The sequence below is a fragment of the Centruroides vittatus genome, unplaced genomic scaffold, assembly GCF_030686945.1.
Source record: "Centruroides vittatus isolate TY-2023 unplaced genomic scaffold, ASM3068694v2 contig_1035, whole genome shotgun sequence".
Lineage (NCBI taxonomy): Eukaryota > Metazoa > Arthropoda > Arachnida > Scorpiones > Buthidae > Centruroides > Centruroides vittatus.
Window position 1 is genome coordinate 1,636,694 of NW_027120673.1, and position 19,483 is coordinate 1,656,176.

At 29.1% G+C, this 19,483-nt stretch overlaps 1 protein-coding gene across 1 annotated transcript in view; it reads left to right on the forward strand.

Moving 5' to 3' along the window:
• The window catches only part of LOC136969315 (vesicle-fusing ATPase 1-like), a 69,359-nt gene extending 49,899 nt beyond the window's left edge, over positions 1–19,460 (forward strand). Inside the window, exons 14-21 of the mRNA XM_067263445.1 lie at positions 2,173–2,268; positions 2,346–2,502; positions 6,754–6,887; positions 6,973–7,039; positions 7,113–7,192; positions 9,883–10,079; positions 10,160–10,211; positions 18,482–19,460. Of these exons, the coding sequence (XP_067119546.1) occupies positions 2,173–2,268; positions 2,346–2,502; positions 6,754–6,887; positions 6,973–7,039; positions 7,113–7,192; positions 9,883–10,079; positions 10,160–10,211; positions 18,482–18,550 (852 nt within the window). The 3' untranslated portion in view covers positions 18,551–19,460. The remainder of the gene's footprint in view (positions 1–2,172; positions 2,269–2,345; positions 2,503–6,753; positions 6,888–6,972; positions 7,040–7,112; positions 7,193–9,882; positions 10,080–10,159; positions 10,212–18,481) is intronic.
• Positions 19,461–19,483: the final 23 nt, after the last annotated feature.

A 19,483-nucleotide genomic window follows, 5' to 3' on the forward strand; every position in this document is an offset into this window, starting at 1 on the left:
TTGCCGTAGAAATCACAGGGGATGCAAAGAACAGTTACTCATAGATTCAGTCATTCTACGGCAAGCACACAAACAACACAGAAACATACACATGGCATATATAGACTACAGAAAAGCATTCGACAGTGTTCCACACAGTTGGCTGCTACATATTCTACACATGTACAAAATACATCCATTGCTCATTGCATTCTTTCAAAACACTATGCAGCACTGGAGAACAACACTACATCTCAGGGTTAGTAACACTTCCATACAAACAAAGCAAATTTTTATTAGGCGAGGAATTTTTCAAGGAGATTCCTTGAGTCCTCTCTGGTTCTGCTTAGCCCTGAACCCATTATCCAACATGTTAAACAACACGCAATATGGTTACAATATCAGACATGAAAAAACAACACAGTTTACACTGTCACATCTCATGTACATGGATGACATAAAACTTTATGCATCCACACAAAAACAACTTTATCAACTCGTACAAATCACACATTCATACACCAAGGACATACAAATGGAATGTGGCCTAGATAAATGCAAAACACTTCACATAGAAAAAGGAATCCTGAAGAAAGAAGATTTTGCGCTCGGAAATGGAGACGTTATTGAATCCATGAAAGAGGGCAAATTCTACAAGTATTTAGGATTCCAACAGGCCAAACTAACAGAACATACACAAACAAAGCAAAGATTAATTAAAGAATACCAAAGTAGGTTAAATGCTATTCTCAGAACACAGTTAAATGCAAAACACACAGTTAAAGCAATAAACACATATGTCATCCCAGTACTTACATATTCTTTTGGAGTTATACATTGGACTCACACAGATCTCGAGCAACTCCAAAGGAAAACAAGAACTACACTTACTAAGCATAAACAACATCATCCTAAATCCGCCACAGAAAGATTAACCCTTCCACGTAAAGATGGCGGACGTGGCCTGGTTGACATAGTTAACCTTCACTACAAACAAATACAGTCACTGCGAGAGTTTTTCTACAAAAAACAAGAAACATCACAATTACATAAAGCAGTAACTCTAGCAGATTCAAATAACACACCATTAAACTTACACTCACATCATATGGACACAACGCAACATATAAAAAGCACAGACACCATTAAGCAATCGTGGGCTCGAAAGGCACTCCATGGCAGGCATCCTGATGATCTGGCCCAGGATTTTGTTGACAAAACTGCGTCAAACAGCTGGTTAGCACGGGGATGCCTCTTTGGGGAGACGGAAGGATTCATGATCGCCATACAGGATCAGGTCATAAATACTAAAAACTACAGAAAACACATACTCAAGGATACAACACTCATAAATGACACATGCAGAAAATGTCATGTCATGCCAGAAACTATACAACACATCACTTCTGGTTGCAAGCTCTTGGCACAGACAGATTATCTACACAGACATAATCAAGTAGCAAATATAATACACCAAGAGCTTGTAAAGAAACACAAATTAGTAGACATCCACGAACCATACTACAAATACATTCCGCAGACAGTATTGGAAAACAACACGCACAAAATGTACTATGACAGAGCCATAATCACAGATAAAACAATTTACCACAACAGACCAGACATTACACTCATTGACAAACACAATAAAATCACATACATTATAGACATATCCATTCCAAACACTCACAATATACAAAACGCATATGCTGAAAAAATTAGCAAGTACACAGAACTCGCCCAGGAAATAAGGCATCTGTGGAGGATGGATAGGGTGCTTATTGTACCTGTTGTTCTCTCTTCTACAGGTGTCATACCACACACACTACACAAAAGCCTGGGCACATTACAATTGAATAGAAACATACACATCACACTACAGAAGGCCACTATATTGAATACATGTCATATTGTGAGAAAATTCCTGAATACAGACACACACACTGATACACTTCTTTAATTTCTGTTTTGGTTACTATGCCTTGACTTTGGTCTGGCATAGTACACAGCCACCAGTGTTAACCGAGTATCTCTCACTTAATCCAACATAATAATAATAATAATAATAGTTTAATTCAAAAATGAATTATTATAATTAAAATTCTTTGTATTAAAGAATCTCAAAATAATTTCAATAAAAAATTTTTTAATTTTCTAAAAGTATAAGTGCTAAATATATATTTATAATTCTAGGCAGCAAGTAAAGTTGAGATTGATCCAGAAGCACCTGAAAAATTAAAAGTATTTCGAAATGACTTCCTGCTTGCTTTAGAAAACGATATTAAACCTGTAAGTAAATATAATTAAATATTGTATTATAAAATTACTACATTAAATTTTTATTTATAATTAAATTATTTTTTTAGGCATTTGGCACAAGTAAAGAAAGCATTGAAGGACTTTTAACCTATGGTATTATTACTTGGGGACCAGTAGTAACTGGAGTTTTGGAAGATGGAGAACTCTTTGTTCAACAAGCTAGATCTCCAGAATCACGTGGTTTAGTTAGTGTGTTAGTGGAAGGTATGTATATATATATCTCTTTCATGCATAATTTATTTAAAGAATAGTGGATATATATAACTGAACTATGAAACTTAAATCCATCAGCAACAGAAACTTCTGTAGAAGTTGCTGTTGGTTTGTAAAGTTTTGTAGTTTAGGTTATATCTGCTTAAAAGACTATTACAGTACATATAGTTTTATTTTTTTTAGAAAATATAAAACAATAAGTAGACATTTAGAACAATAAATAAATCTAAAAATTTATTGGTATTAAAAAAATTATAATTTTATTCTTAAAGAATATTTTATTTATATTGAATGCTTTCATAATGTCTATATTACTACTGTTAATTATAAAAATAGTAAATATATGAAATAAAAAGCAGATATGTAAAAAAATATTTTTGAATTTAATCTAATTATATTTCTATTCAAAGGATTGAAGAAAGATATTTTTTTATATACAGTAGCAATTTATTAATCTAAAAATTTGTCATATTCATAATTCATAATATCCAGTAATCCAGCATTGTCTTATGATGATCCTGCATGGTTGCTAGTATTTTGCAAATTGGAATTTTTTGGATATGTGGTGTGCAGAAATTGAAGAGAAGGTGGCTCTGTGGCTGTGCATGTTGCTGTGTGCATGCTTCAAAAAATAAGTTGTTATGGCTGCCAGAAAAAAATATGTGGTAGCTGGATTTATTGTTGTTTATGTAACCAAATAGTTTATCCAATGAACAAAAAAAGAAAAGTAAAATGCAGTGATGTGTTACACATCTTTTGAACTTATTAATTAATGTTTACTGTTAACAATAACAGCCTGTTAATTGAGAGTAACTATGAATGTTTGTCCTTGTACAGTACATATCTCTTATGAAGAGATGAATTGAACCATATGTCTATTGCATTATCAAGCACAAAATGTTTTATGCTTGTTTTCTCAATATTGCTTAATATCATATCATTTAATGTATAAATTTCCTCGTCTTGTCCTTATTCCAGTTTCCTCCCTCATTATTTTGCTGTCTCACTGTGCATCTAGCAAAAAACATAATGAACAATGGAAAAAACATCCCGTTAGTACCCACTTAACTTTCCCAGCAACATTTAAACTCTCATGTGGTGTCATCTGTTGTGATGTTTTATTAAAATAAACTTTTTATATTTTTAGTTATTATAAAATAGCAGAAAATTTAATTTTGAGGATAGGGATGAGTTTTATAAAAAAAAAAATTTAAATGCTAATAACAAATTATCATTATCATTAAGTTTGACCCTGCCCAAGATATGACACGTAACCCTCTCTATCTTTGCACTCTGTCACCTTTAACCACCAAAATTTAATAGCATTAATTCCCTGATACACAAACTTTCCTGCAAAATTTCAGAAATTTTTGACAAAAAGCACAGGAGTTAAGCATGAACAAAATTGTATCCATGCATGCACATGCACATTCACACTAACATCAATCTATACATACATACAGAAAAAAACTCCAAAGATTTTTGCATTTCTCAATATTTCAAGGTCTGAGTACAAAAATTAAAAATCTTAGGGGTCATTTTTTGACTGATTGCTATACTTTTCCTCTATTATATATGTTACTGGCAAAACCTGATTTTATGCCAAACTAGTTTGGCGTAAGCGTGTCAGGCCAAACTAGTTTAGAATTATTATTCAAGTTTATTAATGGTTAAAATAAAATTAAAAGTCAATCGATTAAATGAACAATATTTATTCAAACATAGTCTACTTAATTATAAAAAACGGTATTGGTTGGAAGTGACAAACACTTGTACAAAACTATAAAATAAAAATAAGCTAATCAGTACTTATCAGTTTGTATTTTTTTATTAAGCTATGCACTTTTAAAAGTAATTAACTTTTGAAAATATTTCTTTGAGCTTTCAAAAATGCAATAAATAACATTTTTATTGCGTGCCGAGTTTACTCGGAAAAAAGTCGAAAAGTGGTCTCACAGAATCCAACATGACCTTTTGGGTAGGAAAAATTCGGTTAATAATTTGGTTGGTAATAATTATGGGAATTAGAATAGGTTAGGTTAGGTTAGAACGCGTGTCCTCACTGTTTCCTGTCTTCTGATTGCTGGAATTGGAGAAGAGCTGCCACCTTCGATATCTAGGGTAACATTAACCCCGTTTTTTATAATTAAGTAGATTATGTTTGAATATATATTGTTCATCTAATTCAGCGCTGTCCAACTTATCATAGCCCGCAGGCCATATTTTCTTCACCAAACATTTCGGGGGCCAAGAAGGTTGATAAATGAAAAGTCAGTTTATGTTAATTAAAAAAATATTTTATTTATACTAAAAGAAAACTGTAAAATATTCGTAATATATTAATGAGAACATTGTGGCCGTAATTTTCACATAGTAAAATAATTTTAATATTAATAATAATAATTTAGTAACATAAATTTATTCATAGTAAAATGTACTCGTGGGCCGCCAGTTGGACACCCCTGATCTAATTGATTGCCTTTTAATTTTATTTTAACCATTAATATACTTGAATAATAATTCTAAACTAGTTTTGCCTGACACGCCTAGGCAAAACTAGTTTGGCGTAAAATCGGGTTTTGCTGGTAACATATATAACAGAACTGAGAAAATAATAAATTAGTAGGACACAGTTTAATATAGATGATACTATCTTGGGAACCAATGCTCATATCCATCAACTATTCATTAATACATTGCATAGTTGCACAGCATTATCAGATTTCAAACATTTATTTATTCTAATAAATGTTGTGAATTAACTATATATATGCATTAAATTATAATTACAAGGCTTATAATCAGAAAAATGTTTTTATATACTAAAGATATACTAAACAGAATTTCTCAAAGTATGGGTCATGACCCAATATTGGGTCATGTTAAAATTTTATTTACAATTATCAGTATTACATTTTTCAACAGTTAAATTTCAATAATAAAATCTGAAATTAAAGAAAGTTCCTTGTTACAAATCAAAATTGGCTCTAACCACTCTTAATAGAAATATACCCAATGTTATATTTCACATGTAGAAATTATCATTATATAATATACAGTAACTTCAGTTTACCAGGTTTTTACAAATTTTATATTATGAACATTTGCGTTGTAGAACCGTTACAAATATATTGGGTTGTGTGAGCAAGAAGTTTGAGAAATGCCATACTAAAGTACCTTATTTAAATTTTTAAGAGTGATTTTAATTAAATAACCATCAATTTAAAAAAAAAAAAACTTTATTTTATAATTTTATCTAATCCTTTCAAAATCATTGGTTTAAAAAGTAATAAGATAAATTATAATAGGTATTTACTAATAATTTTTTAAATAAATTTTTTTAATTTTCAGTTTATTTTTTCATACAACATACAATTCTTTCAATGAATACCCATGGATACAGGTAACCAGGATAATAAATTTGGACCAATACCTGTACTTTGTTGGCTACCACTTTTAATTTTTTGGTAACCAATTAAGAGTTTCTGGTAATATTTGACCATCAGACTACCAAATTTTTTCAAATCCTGTGTATGTCAGGTTTCTCATTTGGAGCATGTATATCTTTGTTTGAATCGCACATATATAGTATATTATTGTTTATTATACAGACAGAAGCCAGCAGGCCAAACACATTTTGATCTAAAAGATGTACTCCCTCAAGAGATTTCTTCAGAAATCTAATTTCTTTAAAAAAAGACAGTAGACTTCTGAAGGAAAGCTGAGAGATATCACAGGACTTAAAAAATGAGAAACCAGATGAACAAGTGTGCCTGAGCAAAGATCTGCACATTTACCATTCACAAATGAGGTGTAGAGGAATCTCAGCAGATCCTCAAAAGCTGCAAAAAGCTGAGGAACAAAATTTCAGTCAGCACAGATGTTTACAAAAGTGACTAAAACCACTTACAACACTGACCATATATACAGTACTTGTCTAGAAAACAAATATATGCATATGAATCATTGTGATTTGTGAAATAACGTGTTCATTAATGTTTTTGTCAGTTTTTCAGTTTAACACAGTATAGTCATGCCATCATCTGCAGCTGAATTAAAGTATGTACATATATAAACAAATCAGAAACATACAGCAACATGCACTGGTAAAGAATGTTTAACAATATCTGCAATGTTTAAGTCACATATAACTTATCAAATTTTGAAAATGGCTAATCTGTCACCACTCATTCTGATGGCTTAACAGCTTCTACTGTACTAATACCAATAAAATAATTTTAGGTCCACCAAATTGTGGAAAAACAGCTCTTGCAGCAAAACTGGCTCTTAAATCTGATTTTCCGTTCATTAAACTTTGTACACCAGATGATATGGTTGGCTTTACTGAAACTGCAAAATGTCAGTGCATAAAAAAGGTAGTTAAATTCATTTTGTTAAACATTTTTAAATATTTAATTGAAGTATAGTTAAAAGATGCATTTATTTCTAAATCATTATTAGGTATTTGATGATGCTTATAAGTCACAACTAAGTTGCATTCTGGTTGACAATATTGAGAGACTGTTAGGTAAGTTTCTAATTTTTCAAATTCATTTTTTTTAATCATTTTTAAAATATATATATATATTTTTTTAATTTAGATTATGGTCCAATTGGTCCTCGTTACTCAAATTTAGTATTACAAGCTTTACTGGTTCTATTGAAAAAAGAACCACCTCAGGTATTTTTTGTTAAATATTAGAGTTTAAATGATTTTGTAAATTGCATAAGCAAGCTAATAATTTCAATTAAAAATTTAAATAGTTAATACCTAACATTGATTTATAAATTGCAATGATATGATTATGATAAATAATAAGGCATAATAATAAGGCATGGCCATTGTGGACTGGATTTATTTTTTTAGTTCAATTTAAAATATTTATTTCATAAATTAATGATTTAATTTACATGGTACCCTTAAAGATATCAATTACATATTTCTTTTGTAGAGCAAAAATTTTAAATATTGAATCAATTATTTTTAAGTATAATGAAGTTAAATTCTTTTTCCTATTCTTTAATTCTGAGGTTAAATTTGTATATTTGTTCAGATCAACTGTCAGTTAACATCAACTTTTACAGGCAAACCATAGGCTGATGCTAATGAGGGTCTACTGTAATTTTACTATGAATATCATTAATATATCTGTAAAAGCATTCAAATATGCAAATATTATTTTGTTTTCTATTCCAGAAAGAAGGCAATAAAGTATAATAGTTATTTTGCAGATAATAGAAAGATACATAATCACAAAATAAATCAATGTTGAAAATATCTGTAGATAACATTCATAGATATATATGTAGATGATGATGTATAAATGTATTGTGTTAATTGAATATAAAGTTTATTTTAATAGGCTTACATATCACCCACATAAGATCCTTCTTTTAGTAATACAGTAGGACCCCAATCTACATGGACTCATCACACACAGTTTCAGGTTTACACTATTGGCAATTCAAAAAAAAAAAAAAAAAGGAAAATATGTAAAATAGAAATTCTTAATGTGCTCTAAATCCATGTCATTTTTAATGTGCATGTAATCTCAACATCTTGCTCATTCTTGTTCTGAAAAAGTGTTACTATGACTTGTTTCTTTGTTTTGGACTAAACACTGTGACATCAGTCTTTGTCTGGAATTTTCACTTGCAACATGTCATGTTTGCAATATCAGAGGTTCTCTTAATTTCATATATATTAATTAATTTGTAAACATAACTTCAAATTCCAAAGATAATGAAGCTGGTAGCTTTGACAAGCCAAAGAAAAGTTGTAAAGTAGCTATTTTTAGAGGAAATTAAAATTTTAGATTTAGTGATAAAAGAAAAGTCTGCTTCCAAAAATTTTTTAGTTATTTTTATGATTTACAGTATCATGCTATTTATTTTTAATATAGTGTTTATTTGTCTTATTTATATATTTAAAAAATGTATGATAGGTGTGTTAGTATAGAAATACTTAATACTTAATGGGGTTTGCTAGTTTATGTGAATTTCAGCTTACACAAGGGGTCTTGGAACATATTGGTGGTGTTTGGTGAGGTCTTACTGTGTTTGTTATAAATGTTTATTTTAATTAAATTTTATATTAAATAAGATCATTAAAATATTTTGGTTAATGTTACCCTAGGTTCCGAGATGGCGACGGGGGAAATTTTTCCCTATGTTGGAGACTGCGACGGGGAAAAAATTTTTTCCTTGATTCAAGATGGCCGCGTTTCCGGCCGCCATCTTGAATTTCTCTGCAGACTCCGCGGATGTTAACCGAAATAACAAAAAAAAAAAAAAAAAAAACTATTTTTACTCACTTTTCGATTGTGGTTGCCTACTTCTTCCTACTTTTTTTTTCCTTTCCGATCCATTCTTTCTTCGGTTTTGCCAGCTTGGATACTTTCCTTTTCTCTTGGTACGGCTCTTTTCTTCCTTGTTTTTTCGATTCGGCTGCTCTTTTATTGGTCGATTGGCATTTCCCTCTGTTTGATTTATTACTACTTGGCCATATAAACGACAGAATGCAACCCCAAGAAATGTGGCCAAAATTACTTTTAAATGTTCCTTCAAAGGCAGAAGTCTTCATTCTGCACTTACTACTTCGCAAGAAACAGCTTTCTCTATTACTCTGATGATATAATTTGCATTTAGAATCGCACGGAATGCAAACGGACTCGGTCGGCTGTATGCCTAATTTTACAGCAAATTTCGGAAATCTCAATGCGTTATTGATACGGGGAGGCAAACCTAGCTCCAAGAAGTCGTCTTCCATTAACTTGTAGAAATCACGTGTGGTGCAACTCGACCGAAATTCGTCGTTGAAACTCAAATCGGCAAAACTACTCATTATCGAATAATTGGCAATAAACTAAACGCGGGGAGGTGGTGAGGAAAAAAAAAGAAATATTGTAACCAGAAAAATAAACAGCAAATATTCCAATACGCAATTCGTCACAACACTGCAGTAAACGATTCCAACTGGAAACTAGTCGATTTGCATAAAATTGCATTGAAATGAACAGAAATCACGTCACAGATCGAGCATTTGCATATTCGTTCGTAACACAACTACGAATTTCCCGCCGATATTACTCTCGCACGACTGTCACGAAAAGGCTCCCTCTACCGTCGCAAATTTACACACGACCGTCGCCGTTTCGAGGTTACAGGATACTCGGCAATGTCAATCTCAGGGTTGAAACCGAACGGGGAAAAATTCTCAACGGCGTCGATGTCACGACTCTGGGGAAAAAATTTTTCCCCACCGCAGTCGCCAAGATAGGAAAAAATTCCTACCGCCGCCATCTCGGAACCTAAGGTAACATTAACCAATATTTTTGATTAAAACTTTGTTAATTATCAACAAAATTTTAGGGAAGAAAATTACTGGTTTTATGTACAACTAGTCGTAAACAAGTTTTAGAAGAAATGGAAATGTTGCCTGCATTTATGTCTGTACTCCATGTCCCTAATTTATCCTATCCAGAGCATTTGATGGCTGTACTTGAAGAAACTGATTGCTTTAATAGAGATGAACTAGGAAGAATTGCCAGAAAAATTGATGGATGCAGGTATGTAATGAATAGTTGTTTTGCATATGATATATAGATGGTTTATTGTAATTCTTAATGACAATTTTTATGTAAAATAGAGTTTGGGTTGGAATAAAAAAATTGCTGGCGTTCATTGATATGGCACGACAGGTATGTAATTTAGTTGTTTTAATTTTAAAAATATAATGTAAGATATGAATATTACACAGTCAGTTTACAATGGCTAACAAATAGATTAAACCAGTTCAGTATAGTAAAATTAATAAATACAATAATTTAAAATGATTTTGTGAATTCTAACTAACCTTGATAGTTTAAAAGACTTCATTTGGAAAAACATGAAACAGACATAAATTTTAATTGAAAAAGGAAAGAAAAATAATATCTTCTGTATTAGAGGAAAAGATGATTACAAAATTTTAAAAACTTTTCTTTTTTCTGAAAATTTATTAAATCATTTTCTAAAAGTCATCTTTCTTGGAGAGAGTAAGGCTGCTTGAGTTGAATATTTGTATTATCTGAGAAATCATTGTTCTTTTAGTATTCAGTGCTCTTTCTTTGCAAACATTTTGTTGAATTATGAATCATTAGTAGATTCACTAAATCTATTTTAATGATTTATTATGTTTTCACTACTTCCAATTATACATTCAGATTTGATTTTCATTTTTAATATAGTTTTTTTTTTTCTCACCAATTGTAGTATGTATTCACTTGTTATATACTTACAAATCAAATTCTGGCTAAATTAAGTTATCAAAAAATTTTCTTTGATTTTTTAAAAAAAGGTTTTTTTTAAATCAAGAAAACAATGAAACACTAAACGATAATTTATCAATAATTTTCAATCACATTCAAATGTCAGTTGATCATCTTATCTCTAATTACAAGGAAGATCAAAAACAAATAACCAAAATTATAAAAAAATTGTGTGCAACTGACTATTCAAGAGGAAAGTAGAAATGAGAATAGACTATTAACTTCATCTTTTTGGTTTTTCTTCATACAGAGAAGGGATTTATTATTGTTCCTGTAATTTCAATTTAAATAGAATATAATCACTATGTATGTAATCATCCACTTGTAGATACTGCAGCCTAGTGTTTATTGCAGTTTAATAGATAGAATTGGCTAGTATACATAGGGCTGTGCCCAAGGCCTCCACAAAGGGAAAATAATAAAAATGAAAAAAAGAAAAGGTAAAGAATGATTCAAGAAATGAAATACTATATAAATACAGTATTTCATTAATATTATACTACAGTAGAGCGTTATTTATCTGAAACGTCGGTTAACTGAAAGCTTTCCATTCAGACTGTGTGAATCAAATGTTTTTGATACTAGATTAATTAACTTCTAAAGTATAATTTTTTTTTCAATTCTTATTGAATTGAATTGAATAAAGGAGTACCTAACCTGATAGCTGTGAGGAAGTCTACCGGATTTATTTATTTGGATTAAAGAAACATACATTCACATTACGTATATACAGCTACCATATCTGACATTGAGAATAATTTTTTTGTTTTTATATTTTTCAATATATTTATTTTGTTTGTACAAAATAAAGAAATAATTTTTAACGATATAATAGCCATAATTATTATTATTAAAAATTTTCGTTAGGCTTAAAATCGACAAAAATTCAACACGAAGCGACACACAACGGAGAAAAATTTTAACATCAGATATGTTAATATATTTTTTCGTATATAATCGGTTATCCGAAAAATAAGTTATCCAAACAATCCCAGTCCCCAATTGATTCGGATAAACGACGCTCTACTGTATATAAATATCATACAAACTAGAACACACTATAATAGGATCTTTCCTGATTACAGTAGACTCTCATATCCAAATTAATGTGGGTGAAAGTGATCCATGGCTGATATGAGAAAAATCTAGATAGGAGAGTATGATATTTTCTAAATAAGACTGTAACTTGCATACTTACTGTATGTATAAAAAATATTTATTTTGACTTTGATGCTTATTTTTGACAGTTACAATTAATTTTAAAAGTATTGTGTTAAAGTTGTTTGATGTCTTAATAATGAGCACTGAGTTCAGCGTTAATACAATATTTCTTATATTGCAAGTACTTTCGAGGAGTATAAATTTGTCATCCTCAGGCGAAAAAGAATGTGCAGAGTTGGAACACTGCACGTTCTTTTCTTTGTATTGTTCTTTTTCGCCTGAGGATGACAAATTTATACTCCTCGAAAGTACTTGCAATATAAGAAATATTGTATTAACGCTGAACTCGGTGCTCGTTATTAAGACATTATACAACTTTTGGTGTGAGGTTTTTAAATTTCCTTAACTTTATAAAGTTAGTTTTTTTGTTTGTTCTTTGTTCAATTCACTGACGAGCTGCTATATCACACCCATGCCTCATCATTATCACATCAGCAGGAGTAAATGTAGGAGATTCTTTATAAACTCATCAGATAGCCAGGCAGAGTTCCAAAAATATGCAGAAAATTTGGAATAGTGTACAATACTTTTGAAAATTTTTGATTGCCTTTGATTAGTCTGAATGTGGGAGAGTCTACATTTATGTTGTCTTCTCTATCAACTTTGGTAGATAACAGTTAAATGTTAAAGTAAATTACTATTTAAATAAAATGCTATGCTTTAAAATTGTTAAAATAATAATGTTGTTAAAATTCATTTCAAAATACAAATATGTATATATATTTTTGAAATGGATTTTTTTTGACAGTATTTTAAAATATATTATTCAAATGATTATGGTATTTTTTTTGTTGAATCATAAAAAGAAATTTATCTTTATTTTACAAATGAAATAAAATAGTTTTGTTCTCTGAATCTTTTATATGCTTAGTTAACACTTTATATTATTTTAATACTTGTAATTGTTTGTTTATTTAATTCAATTATAAATGACTTGTGTTGTATAATAATTAATATTTCAAATTCTATTTGTTCTAATATCAACAGTTCTGTCATTATTCTTTACTTGAAATTTTTTCTTTTCCATATTGTTTAATATAAAGTATGTGTAAGCTGAAAATGGCCATAATAACAGCTGAAAACGTCTCTGGTTAGGAAAATAATTATATATATTATCTTTTTTTAACTATTTAATTTTGACCTCAAAATGGTGCCGAATTTTCTCTATTTTTATATATATTATATATATATATATATATATCTTTAATTTTTTAAGATAACTTTAATACTATATACCAGGGGTGGCCAACTTTTGTGCGCGTAAGATCTACTTTTTATCGTAAAAATGTGTCGCAATCGACTTGTTGTCATCGGCATAGTCTAAGTGGGGAGGGGAAGTGTGAAATACATACTATGTTTATACACTGTGTTTCAGTATGAAGTGCACTCACTGTGTATGAGTCGAGTCATAACTGCATGCATACAGTTGCGTCAGTTACAAATATAATACATTAAGTCAAGATATCGCTAGCAATCGATCAAAATTGACTTGGCGATCGACTTGTTGGCCACCCCTGCTATATACAGTTGAAAGAAATTTAAATTAAATGTTTATTACTAGTATGTAGTGGATGAGTGACTCATTAGTTGTGGTCACCTGACACAGCTATTTGAAAAGCAATACCCATTTTGCTGTAATCTGTATATTTTAATGACAATTTTAATTTAAAAATAAACTAGATTTAATACAAGCTTAATATGAATAATATAAATGTGTATTATTATATTTAAGGAACTTTTCATGCAAATAATTTTACCCACAGTGTGGCATGTAACTAGTAAATTTTGAATAGATTTGGCAGAATAATATCAGATTTTTTTTTTTGGTTATTTGTTACACAGGATAGGCTTTTTTGAACCAAATAACTTTTATTTATTTTCAATTTTGTTGAAACTGTATTGTTAATTTGAAGTTCAAAATACATTGGAATTACTGACCCTCTTCCTTTGTGAAACAAAATTTATATTATCATAAGCGTCAAGAGGGTTTTGAAAATCTTTTATATAATGATAAGTACATTTAGCACCATTCCATACCAATTGATCCTATTGACAGTATCTTGAATTTGAGTATCGTATAGCGAATTTTAGTCTCTTTTTAACTACTAAGTCATAATAGAATAAAGAAATGGGATATATATATATATTCACATAGCTAGTGAAAATTGACATGAAATGCAAAAAAGAAGCACTTTCACTTTACACCAGGAAAGTCTCTCTCATTTGAGGCAAATCCAGTTGTTGTTCTACAGCCACTTTTCTGAGTTCAAGAAACATACATGTGAGCCCTAGTTGTGTCTCACTGATGAATCATATAATGATCTTATGATGCATTTTTACTTCAAAAAGTCATTACTCTGCTCAAAAATTGGAAATTTTGCACTGTCCTTAGTCATTTGTCACAGGCATGTTGAATCTTATTCCTGTTTATTTTGATATGCTTGTAATGCAATGTTCAAATAATAATAATTACTTTTAAAAAATATTTTGTAATAATTCTGTATCTGAGAAAATTTAACAAGAAAAAATGTAAAACACATTATTTTGACACTATCTTTCTGTGACAAAGAAATTAACATTATAGTATTATATGAAATTATTATTCTAATTGAATTATGCAAATAATTTATTGGATTCACTTTTTATTCTAGAATTTTTAGAATTTGATTTATAAATGTTTACAAGTAAATTTCAGAAAATCATTCTGTATAATAGTAAATTGTAAAAAAGATTTAATGCAACTTATTTTTATAATTTACTATCACACATTACAATTTACTTTTATATGTAGGTCGTCATAAATATTTAAGAAGATTAGATATATATTTTGAAATAAGTATTTTAAGCATAAAAATTTTTGGTTAAAATTTGTTTAATCAATTCCTATGATAGTAACATATCATTAAATATAATATGATAACAATATAAATACTTTCTTAAACACGAAAAAGTAAATAAAGTCAAAACTGCTTAATTTCAATTATTGAAAATTCAAACCTACAGTTTCCTTTAAATTTTAATTCAATTAGTGTTTAAAAAAATATATGATTAATTCAAATTGATTAATATAAAATATAAAGAAAGAACTGGATAAATATTCGAAACTTAACTCTGACACCTTATATATTCAACAAGAATTTTTAATTCTAATGTTTTTGCTCATATTCAATGACCATTATCAGATCATAATATACAAAAGAAACTGAATACTGAATAGAACTTCTAAGGTCTTCAGATATGATCGAAAACATTATCATTAGCTGGATTTGTTAGATGTCAAAATTGAGTTTTGATTAGTATCAATTTGGATAATTTGAAGCTAGTATCTCATAATTAGGATGAAACCCCAAAAACGAAAGTAACATGTAGATTGAACTGATTTATAGAATGCATTTATTTGAGTTTCTCTGAAATATATGTGAACAAAATTGTTGTTTTTTGCCATTTTTAGTGAAATTTGCATTTAACCATTCAAGCTCTGAAAACATTCTCCTACTATATAGCTACATACTAAATTGTTTCTACCCCTCAGGCTAGAAGGGGAATGTGTATAACAAAACCAGTCAAACAACTATCTCATAGGCTGATTTCATTTTAAATGGATAAAGCCAATTTCATGTGTAAAGAGTTAAATAGCAGAATTATTTAGCTATATAGTCGAGTCCACATAAGTCGACAGCCCGAGGAGAAGTGAAAATGTGTCGCGTTATCCGATATGACGACTGAAGCAAAGTTCTAAAAACCACAATACTACAATTAAGAAAATACAGTAGTGCAATGTACTGTACCTCTCTGACCATCCATCAGTGGCACTAAAGTTGGTTTCTACTCCAAGTACTCCAGCAATTTCCATTGTCTTTTGTTTCAGTATTGGTCCCGAAATGGGAAGATTCGATGAATGAATTTGCTTTAGCCAACGTACGAGAGCATCTTTGACATCTTTGTATGGCAACTTTATCTGGTTTTGAGACAGCTGTGACAAAAATCCGAGAAAAAGTTCCTTAATTTCCTCTTTTTTCAGGATTCCTACCAATGTTGTTCTTGAAAGGTTTTTTTGTTTTGCAAATTTGGCTTGCAAAGTTTCCTTACATTCAAATTCAGAAACAAGTTTGTATTTTCCTTCAGCCTAAGCGTTGTTAGCTTTTGGACACTCATTTCTAACAGAAATATGAAACAGGTGCTACAAATAACACGACATGAGAAAATGCAAAATCTGATTCTGCTGTGACGTTGATATAGATTATATATTTTCTTTTTGTTTATCTGTTATTATTTTATATATAAAAATACATAAAATGTTAAGGCATTTTTATTACCATATTTTACAGACTATAAGACGCACTTTTTTCTTTGAAAAATTGCCTCCAAATATCAGGTGCATCTTAGAGTCCGTAGTGTCTTATAGTCCGTAAAATACGGTAATATGTATATATTAATAACTAAATCGACTTCCCTCCTGAAAAAAATGAGTTCACACCGCACAGTGTGGTGTGAACTCATTTTTTCACGAGGGGAGTCGACTTATCAGACGTCTAAACAAATGTGGGACAGCAAAAGTATGTCAGTTTATCCAGTGGTGATGAGTTAAACGGTGTTGAGTAAATCAGAATTTTTTAACATTAATGCCTAGGTAAGTTGGCCAGGACCACAGAAAACTGACTACTTAACCGACGGTGTTGAGTTATACCTATGACGATTTATGCAGACTCAACTGTATTTATAATTAGATAATCAATAACTGATTATTTCAGATACCAAAAATTATTTCTATTTAAGTATAGAGCGCGCACAGATTTATCTTTAGCCTAAAAAGTTGAAGTGATTATAAGGATAACAAAGAAAAGAAAAGAATGTGATATTTCTCAAAAATGTAGAATACTATCAAACCCCAGAAACTTTCAAAAAAAAAAAAACTACTTTTGAATTATTAGTTTTTGATAATTTGAACTTTTTGATTTCCCCTTGATTCCCAGTTTGAAGTAAAAAGAGTCGACCCATCATATTACAAATATCTGTTGAATTTCGACAGTCATATTACCAAAACTATTGAAATTCGGTAGATATTTGTATTTTCTATGATGAAATATATTCAGTTTATGCTAATAGAATATCTGAAAAAAAATACATTAAATCAAATTACAAATGGATTTTCTTTCCTATACTATAAATATCTTTATAGCTATTTTTTAATATATTAATCGTCAAATGAACAAAATACTTTGCTATTTAGGAAACTTGTTAGTGTGTTTGTCAAATTTCGAAATTTTGATGGCATGCTATCCATTGATATTTCACTATGTCTATTGTTAATTTATGGCATATGACATGCCTTTGATATTATTATTATATTCTTCTTCCTCTTCTTTCCTTAAACTTTGCCTTTGCAACCATTTTTGTTATCAATAATCTTTAATATTAAATGAAATAAATAATTCATTTTGAAATTTAAATATTTATACGAGAGATCAAAATATTGCTTAGTTAAAATTCATTTTTAGTGAAATATTTTACCACTTCAATCCATGAAGTGGTAAAATAATTTTTAATGTCTTTTCCATGTTATTCCAAGATTATCAAAATTATTGCAATTACATCTGATCACTCTTCAAGTCATCTTTCATAAAAGAATTGCAAATAGAAAATAATTTACTGTAGGAAGGTATTTAGAATTTTATATTTGATAATATTTTTCAGAAAACCTTGTAACACATATTTTGAGTACAGAAACAATTTAGTTCTTGCATTTGTCCATTGATTACTGGAAACGATTAACAGACAACACTTAAGTAAACTCCTCAAAATCACAAAACAAATTCACCATTACAGCTGCAGCTTAAAATGAAATTTTATCTACAGCCTCAGATAGAAACTGCACACAGTGAAACATTCACCGGTAAAATTAGAAACAGAACTAAACACCTTAACAGTGAAAAGATTATATTCTGAACAAATGTTTTTAACCCATTTAGCATGTGATATTTATTCTACTTTAGAATTCAACACGTAACCCAAAGACAACTTCTTAAGCAAGTTGTAAATGGTTGTTCAGAACATAATGTATTCACAATTAAAATATTCAGTTCTACAGCTGCAGTTTTGACTATTTGGAAGTATTTGTTGACATATAGAACCTATTTTTTCACTTTATCTAAAAATTTAACATAATTAAAAAATAATTTAATTCGTAGTTTTATTATATAATATTCAAACAAACACAAATAAGTTCATTTTTTGTTGATCTACATTTTTATTTTTAAAATAATAGACTAAATATATATTAAAATGAATCTTATTACTATTAAAAAATAAGTTTTTATATACATTTACTTGTATGTATTTACAAATATATGAAATAGGTTTAGAATTTTTACAAAATGATAAATTTTTTAATTTGATATTTATTTTATAAAACATAATAATTTCTTAATTGAATATTTCAGACCGAACCCGAATACAGAGTTACAAAATTCTTAACCAAGTTGGAAGAAGAAGGAGCCCTAGAGTCTTAAACATTTGTAAAGAAAACAAATTTAAAACATTCCAAATGCATATTTATTTCTTCCGATATCAATGTGTAATGGTATTTTCAGTTTAGATAGAAAATAATAATAATAATAAAGTAAAATAATTCATAGAATGAAAAATGAGATGATGATAATATATTGAATTCCTATTTAAATCATAAAACTTCTAAATGTCCGATTGTAGAGATTCCAATTATCATTATCATCAGATATTGTACATAATAATCATTGAATGTGTTTTTGCCTTAAAAAAATCAATATGTACACTAAATGAAAAAAAAAATAATAATAATAAACTCCATACAATAGTAACAAGTTTGAACCTGCTTGGAGAAGCCTCTTTTGACTTCTTGGAGCGATTTAGAAGTTGTTACAAAATACGGAGCGGCTATTTCCTCGCTTAGAAAAGCTAAAGTATTAATTTATTAAGTCGAAATACTTGTTTTGTTATAAAGAAGTTTATCGTTTGTTTCCTTACATTTCTGTGTATATATAGAGGAAGACATATCAGTAAAATATTCCGACACACACTGAATTCTGTACCATGTTATGTTATGTAAATTATATAAAATTATTATTGAAATTTTTATCACATTGTGAATATTATTATATTTAATTATACTGTTTAATATACAGTTTCTTTCTTATTTGTGATTGATATAAAGCAGATAATGTGAGGAAAAAGATTTCTTCTTACATAATTATGTAATTAAGAAAAATAAGAAAAAATTATTCTATTTATGATGCCTTAAATGTGTAAGAAGAATAATTTTAGTGTGAAGTTTCCTCAAATTATGAAGCTGTACTTCAATTGTTCAATATGTACAGTTTACATAGATTTGTTGTTGTAAAATATTTATTTAAACGTTAAATAAATTAATATTAAAAAATTAAAGTGTTTAGTTATGTATTAATCAT